Source organism: Cololabis saira, chromosome 8 (assembly GCF_033807715.1).
Source record: "Cololabis saira isolate AMF1-May2022 chromosome 8, fColSai1.1, whole genome shotgun sequence".
In the NCBI taxonomy this organism is placed as follows: Eukaryota; Metazoa; Chordata; class Actinopteri; order Beloniformes; family Belonidae; genus Cololabis; species Cololabis saira.
Window position 1 is genome coordinate 7,554,807 of NC_084594.1, and position 12,835 is coordinate 7,567,641.

General features: G+C 36.5%; 1 protein-coding gene across 3 annotated transcripts in view; it reads left to right on the forward strand.

Annotated features, from left to right (window-relative positions):
* Positions 1 to 12,835, forward strand: part of LOC133448271 (rho guanine nucleotide exchange factor 3-like) — a 57,133-nt gene that overhangs the window by 31,196 nt on the left and 13,102 nt on the right. Inside the window, exon 1 of one of the 3 annotated variants that reach the window (XM_061726646.1) lies at positions 3,381 to 3,643. The exons of the other annotated variants lie outside the window; for them this stretch is intronic. Coding sequence (XP_061582630.1) covers positions 3,440 to 3,643 — 204 coding nt within the window. The 5' untranslated portion in view covers positions 3,381 to 3,439. Of the gene's footprint in view, positions 1 to 3,380; positions 3,644 to 12,835 lie in introns of those variants that run through there. 3 annotated transcript variants of the gene reach the window in all.

Below are 12,835 nucleotides of genomic sequence, written 5' to 3' on the forward strand. Positions count from 1 at the left end.
CTCATTTTCAAACACTTCCATTAAAATGCATATAGCCGATTTTAAAAAGCTTTTGCCAACCACGGCAAGTGCCAAAAGTTGCAAAGATTGGACCCAAATGTTTCTCCTGTCTGGAAAAGATTTGGTTGCTGTTCTATCTTGGGTTTTCTTTTTTTTTTAACCTAAATTAAGTTAAAATCTATTGAATTAAAGATTATTAAGCAGCAAAACTTATTCTTTTACATTTGAAAGGTATAACTAGTTGAAAAAAACCCTAACAGTATTATAATACTCATTCACTAAAAGTGTTCCTTTTTAGTGTTTAAGAGAGTATTTTGGTATTGACCACACACGGTTCACTTACATCCACATTTTACCTCTCATCTATTAAAAATTAATGCTGCCCCATCATTAATCCGCTGTCAGTGTGTCATGAAATAAAGTGGTTTTCCCTGAAGCCGTCGAGTTGTCCCCCTGTGTCCATTTACTGGACAATGGAGCTTAGTCAGAGGGGGGGGGGGGGGGGACTTTTGTTAAGTTTAGATGTTCTTACTCCGATACCAGTCATAGCTTTTAAAGGAAATGATGAAAACATTTCTAAAAATGAATCTTCTGGTGCCTCATTACCTGCAGCTGAGTCAGCATGAATGTACTCCCAAGTTTATTCTCTTAGGGTCTTCAGTTTCCTTTATTGTGTGCTATATATTACTACGTTTTCCACAAATCAACAATATAACAGGAAAAGGAGTCCAGGGAGTTCCCTGATTTATTACAGAGACACAAAATATAAATAAATAAATAAATAAAAGTTCAAATGTGCAGAGGTTGAGCCAAACACACAGTACACACAAACATACAGACAGTGATTGACTTAGAAACTGCTGGAAAACCAGGACACAGCTTTGACTGCCTGGAGGCTCCTCTGTTTCTCTGTCGCGCTCTGTTTCTCTTTAGTAATTACAGTAGAGATTTATTTACTTCCCAGCGGCACCAGTAACACCAGTAACACCAGTATCAGCTCCGGAGTGACGGGCACTGGGTTTTTGTATATTGAGGTCATGATGATGCACAATCACAAACTGCTGAGTACTGATACTCAAGATTAGCATCAATAATGCATTTTTTTAGTGCTCTTGTCAATAATAATCTAAATAATTTAAAGCCAAAGATGAAGACTTGATGGGATTTTTATAAAAACATTCAACAGTTATCAAACATTATGAACAGATATTGTTCCTACAGTCATTTGCTCTTTAATTGTAGTTAATAAATTAAAACTAAAAGCTAATGAGCACACCGTGGACATGCCATATTTGCATAAACATTGACACATTTGCTGGTGTTTTATTGTGCTCCTTTAGTATTTTGTATATTCGGTTCAAAACTCAAACTTACAGAAAGTTTGCTTATTTTAAATCATTAGATTTTGAAAAGTTGCTTCAACACATTTTCAATACACTCCCGTTAATCGTATCATCATCACTCAGATTTAATTGTACATAAAATGTATAATAGTTGTTTATACCAGCTCCACTTTCAGCATCCACATCTTGCTGCTTTTGCCTTGACACCTAAGTATTATCTAGTCAGCGATTCTCAACTGGGGGTCCGCGGACCCCTAGTTGTCCGTGGTGTAAATGCAAGGGGTCCGTGGGTCTGCGATAATGAAATATATATTTTTTAAAAAGATCCTCTGACATTTATAGAAATAGATTATTATTTTACGAAAATGTAACCGAGACCTTTATCTACAACATTAAGCACAGTAACTCAAAGAAGAAGAACTAAAAAAGAAGTAGACGATGATTGCTCGTATTTAAAAAAAAAAGACAGCTTGTTTTGGACGTGGAAAGACTCTGAGCCAACGGAAAAGAAAAAGGAAAACAGACATCAAAAAGAGACTAAGAGTTGATCACACATTTTTCAGGGGGTCCAGGACCCCAAAAAGGTTGAGAACCACAAATCTAAGTAATAATGTTGAATATAATAAAAGCCTGCGGGAACAAATTCACACTTTCAGTTATTTTTACATGTTCTTTTTTCTACTTTAGACATTTGCATAAGTATAATATTGCATTATATTGCATATAATATAATGCAATGACAGTTTCTCTTTGTTTTCTTTTTATATATTTCTTTTCTTATTTGTGTATTATCATCCACCAGATGCCATATTGTGTGAATGATACACTGCACAGGATAGGCTATAATAAGCCCTTGGCTTCAGCCTACTCCTTTTTCGGACATTTCTATTTACCTTTTATTTTATTTGTGAAATGAACATGTAAATGTTTCAATGTATTCTGTCCGAAATAAACCATTCATTCATTCAATAGGATATTTGTTTTGGCTACTCAGGGTTCACTCCAGCATACAAAGTGAGTACCATCAAATTATGTATTTATTTACTTTTATAATAGAGAGAAACTCTTTTACTTTGGCTGTCTCCAGGCATTTTATCTCTATTTTGGATCCCAGCACACCAACGCATTATTGGAGGGAGAAAACTAATTAGAGACCTACTGCAGCTGTGTTGAATTAGCTTCTCCTCGTACGGTTCCCACATCTCTCTCAACACCTGAGTACTAATGTACTAATGCTTTTTTAAATATGTGTTGGACAACTGTAGGGTCTCAAGAAAGAGAAGGATAAAATACCCAGAGGAACTCTCGTTATGATGGTGAAAACAATGTTGGGTTCTGACAATTTTATGAGATTTGTTAACAATAGAAAATGTACCTTTTTGAAAAGCCAAAGGAGAAAGAAAAATTAAAAAAGTACAGAAGAAAAGAGCGGAAGGAAGGAAAGCCGTGAGTCAGTAACACAGAGAGAGAGAGAGAGAGGGAGGGAGCAGTGACCAAACTGTGAGTCCTGAACCAGAGCGGGATGAGGAGGGAAACGCTGAACAGCCATCGCAGAGAGAGGTCAGACACAAAACACAGGATTAAGATTATCAGAGGTCCAGCTCGTCTGCTTTCATAAACCACGCGTTTCCTGGACAGCCTGCAAGGAAAAGAACGTCTTTTCTTTTTTTTTTATTTGAACTCTGATCGCCTGACACTCAGCCAGGACTGTGTGTAATTAAGACATGCCCTGCCGAAGTTCAGCTTGTTTCTGAACCGTTGCCAGCGTAGATCCTGATCCTGATACTCTGATGATCCTGCGATGGTAAAAGTGTTTTTGATGACACTGGCAGAGTCGGTATGTGGAAACGTTGCAGGCTCGATCCAGAAGCTTGATTGCCTTTTTGTTTGATCAGTGAATCTTTTCTGTTACCAAGCGTTGGATGTTCTTCCTAAAAAGAAAAAGAAACTCTGCTGGTGTTTTACTCTGATGTCTACTGGACTTTTCTGTCGTGACCAGCGATTAAAATCCTCATTAGACCCTCTGGACGGCACATTTTTGGGTTATTCTCTCGGCACCGACGGGGTTTTCTCACCTTTCTGGTTCCAAAACTCGTATGGACTTGAGGGACTGTGATTCCCTCCGGATCCCCCACTCTCCTGGCTGCACCACACTCCCCTCTTGGCTCTGGAAAAGGGGATTTGGGGTGAGCAGCATGGTTGCGGGACAGAGCACGCTCAGCCTGCTGGTGCAGCGGTTTAACTCTGGATGCTCCCTGGAGAGCCGATCACGGAAGAGCAGGATGGCCAAACAGGTGGAGGTAAGACTCCAATACCAACCCAATACAGCCTGAATCTTTGTCTGGAGTACTGGGTGCATTGGTAAATATGGGTTTTTATTGCAGCTTGGCTAGTATTTTCAACCAATGCAGGATTTAAATAGTTTTGTCATGTTTAGGATGCAAGATCTGCAGATTACCACTTTGAGTTGTCTAATTCATCATGATGTAGTTTTCCTGAATCCTCTTAAGTGTAATAAGTTGTCATGCAAACTAATCAAAATTACTTTTATCACATTTTAGTCTTCAACAATCTGATGCAGAACAAAAGACTTTTGAGCAAATTAAAAAATCTGTTGAATTGATCTGGCTGCTTTTTATTGAAAGCATCAACGGTTGATTGGTGCGATCAAAGTACGTTTGCGTTTTACTGCGTTTTACGGCGTTTTACGGCGTTTTATGGCATTTTACAGCATTAACAATGATGTCGAAAGGTACCAGACGTCCAGGCATCTGATTGAAGAAAGTTATTGGGGAAGAAAAAAAAAAGAATGAATGACCGAGAAAAAGATTTAAAAAAAGTAACTTTTCAGCTGTTTTCTTAGTCTGCGTATTTGTTTTCACTTGAAACGTCATCAGTCACGGCCAACGAACCGTTCCACCTCAAAACATGCTTCTTGACAGGTCCAGAACACCAAATGTGTTCTATCATCACATGTTTTCTCAAAGATGGCAAGAGATGCTAAAGTATCTCTGAATGCATTTCGGAGAAAAACAGCGTGAAACTTAAAGTTATCACTTTGTTTTTGTGTCACAGAATATAATATTAGGTTGTTTTCATACAAGACTCTAGTAATTCTATCTTCAAATTCATGGTCAAGTTACCAAGACATAACATATCTGAGATTGAGAGTTTCCTCTGTTTTTGGAGGTCAAATTATGCTCATGGTATAAAGTAACAGCTATAAACGCTTTTGCCAGAAGACTCCTTGGTCCATTTTGAGTTGTACCAGTATTCAGCCTTTATTTTATGTTTAATTAAGCTGTAAACATTTTTAATAAATGGCAAACACGTTAGAGTGGTTCTTCCAAGTATGAACTACCAAGTCCGAGCAGGCGACTTTAGACAGTGTTGTAAAAGCCTTTTAACCTCTACAGGGGGAAAAGTCACAAAAATGCCCTTGTTCTGCAGTAAGTGATTTCATTTTACTTTTCTGACTGATCTTGTCTGGTTTCATCTCATTTATCTGATCTGATTTTATCTAATTTAGATATTTCTGATTCGATCCTCTCATTTCACGTGTCTCTCATCTCCTCAAGAACAAGCTTTTCATTGCATGTCCTCCGTTATGCATCATTTACCGCAAATTTCATGACAGTTTCAGAAATACGTGTGTTCCCTTCAGAACACATCAGGTGAACATATCCGGTTACTCAGATTTGTCTGTGCTCTTCTGAAGTCGGCTATTCTTCTTCTGCTCATTCTGGGATGGATGTTTGTAGTTGTTGCAAAAACCTCAGCTGTCGGTGATCATAGTTCCAGGTTTTATATGAAATAGCATCTGCCATGTTTTTGGTTACAAACCCTGAACTAGTCAAACGTCTGCAAACACTGTTTGGAACCAGCTTCATATAAGGCTGACTTTATTTTTTTTCTTAACTGATCAACAACAGTATTTTTGCACAGAAAGAGAGAGAGGCAGGATAGTGTGTGCTGAGCTGGAACATTATGGACTTGTGGTATTAATTGTAGTTTGCATAAACACACACACATGCATGTATGTCATTTCCCCCCCAATTGTGTTGTGATGTGTCGTCAACGAACTGAAGTTCAATCAATTTTCATTCTGCAAAAAAGAGCCATAAGAATAATCAGTAGAAAACGATATAGAGATCCAACAAATCCATTATTCCTTCAGTTAAAATTGTTGAAATTTCATGAACTAGTAGACTATAGTATTCTGCAAATTATGTTTAAAGCTCATAAAAAAAACTTTACCAATCAACATTCAGAAAAGATTTGAAAAAAGAGAAAGCAAGTATAACTTCAAAGGAACAGAGATTTTTTTTAAAACCAAGATACAGGACAATAAAATACGATAAACGACATTTGTATTTGTATTGAATTGTTCGTTTTATTCTTTGAATGAAATAAAGAATAAAATTTAAAAAAATGAAAAGTTCATGCAAAATAAGTCCCGATTAACATACTCCACCAATAGTCTCTTAAAAGATGCCTTTACATGGGGAATCAAATTCTTAAACTTATAAATGTTTAATTCCGTTGTGCTTTGTTGAATCAAGTTATTGTGCAATCTCTGGAGGAGAAAAAAAGTATATCTCGACCTTTCCAGGTTTCAAATTTTAAGCCTATCTCTAAATCTGCCCTTAAACTTCATCACAGGACTGAAACTGCACTGTTGAGAATTTCTAATGATCTTATCTTAACAGTGGATTTGGGTTATTATAAAGGTCAAGTTTTGTTTTTTAGATGTAACAGCTGCCTTTGATGCTGCAGACCATAAAATTTGCGTCTCATGTTTGAAGAATAAAATAGACAGTAATTAAACTGGTTTAAAAAGTGGTTTCAGTCTTATTTGAGAGATAGATTTTCTGTCTCTTTGGGTGACGGTTCATCACGGTGTCCCACAGGGTTCTATTCTGGGCCCCCCTCTTCTGTCATTGTCTCCCCTGGGGGTCTGTTTTAAAGAAACAGAATGTCTGTTCCATTTTCACTCTGATGTACAGATTTATATCCCCTTAACTTAAAAAAGTGAGGGTTCACTGCAGCCCCATGTTTGATTGTCTAAAGGATATTATATCCTGGTTGACTTTAATTTTATTTTTTATGCTCTAAATACGGGCTAAACAGATGTGATTGTGTTCGGTTCCTCTGGGCTCCTAGAAGTCTCTCCTCATGTGCATTCCTCAGTTAAGACTCTTGACATATTTTTGATTATGATTTTAAATTCGATAAACAGATTTCCTCTGTAGTCGGTCACGTTTCTTTCAGCTGATGCAGTTTTTTTAAAGTCAACACCTACCTCATGTTCTGGGTCTCTGGAAAGCGCCTAGAGACAACTTCTGTTGTAATAGACGATATATAAATAAAGTTGAATTGAAGAATTGAATTAAATTACCTCCGTCTTCATGATCTGGACAGAGTGACCCACTTTTTTAACATCCCTCCTTGACTTTTTTTTTTAACTTTTTCTCTCCTTTGGCTTTCAAAACTACGAATGGTTTGGCACCTCCATTATTGACAGCACATTAGTGCCTAATCGTTGTTGTTCCATCCAGCTGGTGCAGTTCGTCTGTGTTTTTGGTTCAGATTAGTACAGGAAGCATAGTGTTATGGCATTACTTACCTGTGGAGACACATTTAAAGCTAATTTATAGCCTCGTTCAGCAAGAAACTTAATTGATCCAGTATGTGGATCATGGTTTCTGGACAGCGAATGTGGTGTTTTAGTTTTGTTTATTTATACATTTGTTTATTGTCTCTTTTAAGCACTGTGAAATGGGTCAACAACTTCCCTTTCTTCAAAAAAGCGTATCTCCAACTCCACCAAAACATTGAAATGAGTGTATAAAGCATACAGTCACAGATCTGGGCCAAGAAATCTGTTTTAAAATTCAGTTGATTGCATGCCAGGTCATAGAAATGAGAAAAAACAACAACTGCTAAACAGTTTTTTGCTCTGTGACCACATTACTTTCACTTCAGAAAAACTCAGAAACCCAGTTAAGTTCATCAGAACTCTTATCATCATACAGATTTAATAAAGTGTTGGGATTCAAATTGCATTTAATGTTATTGGGTTATTTAAAAAATAATCAACATAGAACTATTCAGAGGGAAACACAACTAAAGGGAGGAAATTACTTTTAGTCTAAATTATTTTTAAAAATGAAATAGAATATCAATTAAAGTAAGTCCATTTTGAACATGTATTTACGCTGCAGAAGCAGCGTATCTAGAAATAACCAAAGTATTCCATGAATCTAGTCAAAATAGCCCTAATTTAAATCAAAAATATCTTTGCCAGTGGGGTAAGAAAAACATTTCCTGGACTAGAATTCTTAAAACTAGCAAAATAGTCTGAAATTGCCTTCCAAGTTTTTTTGAAACAAGTTTTGTTTTCTTACTTGAAAATATTTTTTTACAGTGTTACCCTTGCAAAGCTTCCCTCAGGCCATTTTTGTAGTTCTTTTTATTATCTGGTGATCGTTTGGCTGAATTTTTTTTTTTCTTGCATCTTTTTTTTTGTAAATCTGTCAGTTACTCTCACTCTTTTCATATCCTCAGCTGACCTCTGGATCCAAACATGTCCCAAAACTACTAAGGAAATCAGTGGTATCGCTAATCTTTTAGATTTGGATTTCTTTGAGCCTCGTCTCTTGATTAAAAAAAACAAACAAAATCACATGAAAAATATCTTCTTTTTTTTTTTTTTTTTTAAAGGTAAAACTGGCTTCACGTGTTCAAACTGGCATTTCAATGGTTTTGAACAGTTTTTGACTGGTGGTGTATGATATTTTTGGGCTGGAGAGGTTTGCAGAGGGAACTAAATCAGAGCGATGCTCAAGGCTTGAACCTGATTATTGTTGACCAACTGCATCAAATTGATCTTGTGTCAAACTGAATTAGACGAAGCGCCGTCACACACAGGAATCCATTACAACGTGTCAGATTAAAATCTATTTATTTCTGTTAAATAATTTAATATATGTTTTAAAGCAGAAAAACATTCCATATTCAGGTGAATTTAAATTCACTTTTTAGATCGATCAGATTTCCATTCATGAAGAAAGGGTTTGAAAACTCATGAAAACCTTTTGTTTTATATATATATATATATAAAAAAAAAGTGAAAGTAGTGAAAACGTATTTTACTTTAGAAAAAAGAGGCTGAATTTATTTTTGGTAAACTGCTTCCTGACGGTCAGGACGGATGACAGTGAGGATGGATGGTTCCAGTGGCTGACACACACACACACACACACACACACACACACACACACACACACACACACACACACACTGATTTATTGTACAGCTATCTGGGACAGGCAGCCTGATGTTTGTTTACTTGTTTGACTTATGTTAAGGGGAAATACCGTAAACACAGATCTGGTACTTCAGAACTCTATCAGTCCTCTGGGTGGAGCTCACAGCTGATTGGTTGAACTTGGCTAACCGCAACTTACACTTTCAAGGAAAAATAAAAAGCCAATATAATGAATAAAATAAGCTGTTATTACAAAAACTGGTGTTAATTATTATTATTATTATTATTATTGCCTCACAAATGCACGGATTCATAGATTATTATAACTTTTTAAGACTTGTGGATCAAACACCACAGTGGAAACAGGGGTAACATGACTGTACAGATGTTCCCATCACCACACCTGCGGTGATTTCCTGCAGCACAAATGCAGCTTATGTCTTTAGACGACTAACTTTTGGGGACAAATATATCCTTTTATAGGGAATTTCTTTAATACTTTAACACGTGGAAAAATATTGAGGGAGGGATGACGTTTGTCTGCAGGCAATAAATGCAAATTAGGGTCAATTTTATTCATGGAGCACATTTATAAACAACCAGGCCTGACCAAAGTATTTAATGTGTAAAATAAAATTATATAAATAACCTCTGTTTTTGAGTCTGGATCTTGGAATTTATAAATATGAAGAAGTTTAGGCCCATTTAAAGTATTAGTACTAATCTAAAACGGTCAGATTTGATTGTTTTGATTTTAAACAAACCTGAACAATATTTCTAAAACACCAATAAGCCTAAAGACATCTCATTTTATTTATTTATTTATTTATTTTAAACAAGATATTTGTTGCCCCTTTTTTTTTTTTTTTTTTTGCAAAAGTTGGGACAATTTCTCAAGTGACCATATTTTGGTCAACTCCCTCTCATAAAGCTGCTGGGCCGTATTAATATGTCATGTCAAGTTAAATTTAAGTCCAACGGTCAGTAGACAGACGGCCAGAAGATTAAATCAGTCTGTGGTTGCAGAAGACCGGTGTCATGGCATCACTCGCATTGCCTTGGGCCTGAAATGACAGATATTACCACAACTCCTCCATGCCTTGTGTTGCAGCCTTAAGATGTGGAGGCTGAATTATTGTACTCTGACTACTACTACACAAAACGATAGCAGGTAATACTACTACACATATATCTGTCCTCAGCACGGATCCAAGACACTTAAGTTAGGATGCATTTCATGTATTTCTCAAAGGTGAGGATTCTCTGAGAGCTTTACTACCCCAGTGATGTGTTGACAGTTGTTGAGTTGGAGTTCATTGAACAGCAGCAGCTGAAATTCCTGGTCGCTGTGTTTATTTAAAATGGAATAAAGCCACACTGAGTTATGAGAAAGTGCAGCGGTCTCCAGTTTCCAGAAGGTCACGTCCCTCAGCCAAGTCTTAGCATTTATGACTCTTCAGCGTAAATGTTTGACGCAACACGTTGACCGGTTCATCAGGGAGAGCGTTATGCAACCAGCCTGCCATAAATCGATGCAATATTCTGGTAAGTGATGGAAAACCGGCTGTGTGAGACAGTCAGTCAGAGAACTAAACAGTCTTGAGTCACACTATTGTTTGGTATGGATTATATTAACAAACCAAAATCAACCTTCCTGCAAGTGAAGGAATATTTAGACATTTTGGACTCTTTGTTGAGACTGCACGACTTCTTGGCAAAATGATTCATCCGTCGATTCAGGAGTATATTCACAGTTCACTCAACGGAAGCAAATCTGCTGGTAAATTATATAGTTTTATTGAATAGTTGCATAATTCACGCATCAAGTGCAAAAACTCCAGCGTAACTGTCGGAACACATCGCTATTCAAGCTTGTGACGAGACAAAAATGTCATTTCACTGAGCTGGTGGTGGATTCAGAAGGGCAGGGGTTACGTAATCTGAGTGTTGGTACTTACCTGACATCACTTTCAGGTCACCGAGATCTTAATTTTCTTTAAACAACATATATATATATAAATAATCGTAAACAATCTGACACAAGATATATAAATTATAAAAACTTATTACAAAAGTGCAGTGCAGATTATGAAACTTCCAAGTATAAGTAAATGAGTAAACATCTAGTTTATATGAGGTCGTGTCGAAAGAAATAATTGCCACAACATAAATAAAACAATTAAATGGAGGAGATAAATGAACTCACAGTACTCAGTATCAATAACTGGGATTGACCCTTGATCCTCTGTCCTTTCCTTCCTGCTCATGAAATGCCAGCTGGAGGTGGAACAACAACAACAACAACAACAACAACAGGGCGCACATAGGAATCTTTAACCTCCTGAGACCCGGGCTTTTGTTTGATGTGCATTTTTTATGTCTCCTTACTAGGGCTGCACGATTAATCGTTAAAAAATCGCGATCTCGATTCATGCTTGAACGCAATCTCATTTCCAAATGACGACGATTTAAAATTTTTTTTTTTTTTAAAGATGGCTGCATAAAAAAAGGACTAGGCCTATGTTCTAGGTTGTTGTAGTCCTGTCATGGTCAACTATCATGTTGTCATGTTTGTTATATTTTGTTAATGATTGTGGATTACATTTGGAGAAACATCTACCTTTCTCATCACCTGACACATATTGCACATAAATATTGTTAAAATTGTTATTGTTAAAATTATTTAGAGACAAGAGAGATGTTTATTGTTTTTATGTTCAATGTCAGCTGTTACAGCAAAAAGCAGCCAGAGGAATAATTTGTTGCCTCAGAACTACAGGATCTGTTACAAGTCCCCTTTCTGAAAGGGTGTTCAACTCAGGGAGGAACAAATATTGTTCAAAATTGTTATTATTGTTTAAATTATTCAAAGGTTTGTGTAAAGAAGACAAGAGATGTTTATTGTTATTATATTTTTGTTCAGCTGTTGCAAAGTTAAAGTAATAAGTGCAATAAATTTTATATTGGAAAAAAATTGTGAGAGAATCATGATCTCAATTCTAAGCAAAAAAATCGTGATTCTCATTTTGTCCAGAATCGTGCAGCCCTACTCCTTACTATTTGGGATCAGTAGGACCTAATTTTTGTTGAAATTAAATTTTTGCTTTCTATGTGCTGTTGAACTATTTCAAATCCAATGGCCTCACATGAGGACAATGGGTTTATTTTTGCATATACATTTTTTCCTTGCCATTTGGGATCAGGAGGACCCAACTGACCTAAAAATGAAATTTTAGCTTTCTACAATAAGTAGTTATCTCAAAAACCACCACAACTCTATTTCCCTTTCTTGGTCCTGCCCTGCGTCCGTGCACATCCTGGTCAGGTTCTAATAATAAAAATATGATACATTTTATTTGCAATATACTCAGCATTTTGAATGAAATAAAGTGCTACAGAGTAAAAACATGGGTATTAGGTTACATCTCTATATCATTTATATTTATATATCATTTTCAATTGTTTATTTCCTATTGCAAGGGAATAAAAACTTGCTACACTGGCAGATTATTCTACGTATTTCTAGTGAAAATGTGCTTTAAACAAATGGAAATCTAAAAACAAGTATTTTAAGTGTAATGAGACTTATTTTGACTAGAAATTGGACATTTGGGCAAAAAATAAAGACAAATGTTCTTGGAAAGAATTTACGTGTTTGCAGTGAAGATAGACCTGATGTCCTCAAACGAGTACTTCATGTTTACAGACGTTGTAGCTTGCTACTATTACTCAAATATATCAAAAAAGCATGCCATGTGAAGCTGCAGACGTTATTATGCATAAATATACTAGTTTCAATCATAAAATTAGGTTAGGATTTTTACCTGGTCCATATTTCTGTCGGGAACTGCCATAAAAGACTTTCATTGAGATCCCAGCCATCTTGTTTTTTCACAAATGAGTGTAATTTCATTATGAGACCACTAGATGGTGCAGGCGGGGGTCCCGGATGAGGACAATGGGTCAATGTTCGTACAAATGAAGTATCATGGCGCAGAACAGCAGAAATGTAATGTCCTCATATGAGAACGCAGGGTCTCAGGAGGATTTAAGGCAGGGATATGATTATGACTGTGTGTGCACAGCATTTTCTACTACTAATACTCAGAGTTGATGCAACGGGGCAGGGAACCCAGGCAATCGCCTAGACCCCGCACGGGGGATTTCTGATGCGTGAAGATATCAGCAACACAACTTTGAACCCCCATAGACACTGCAATGA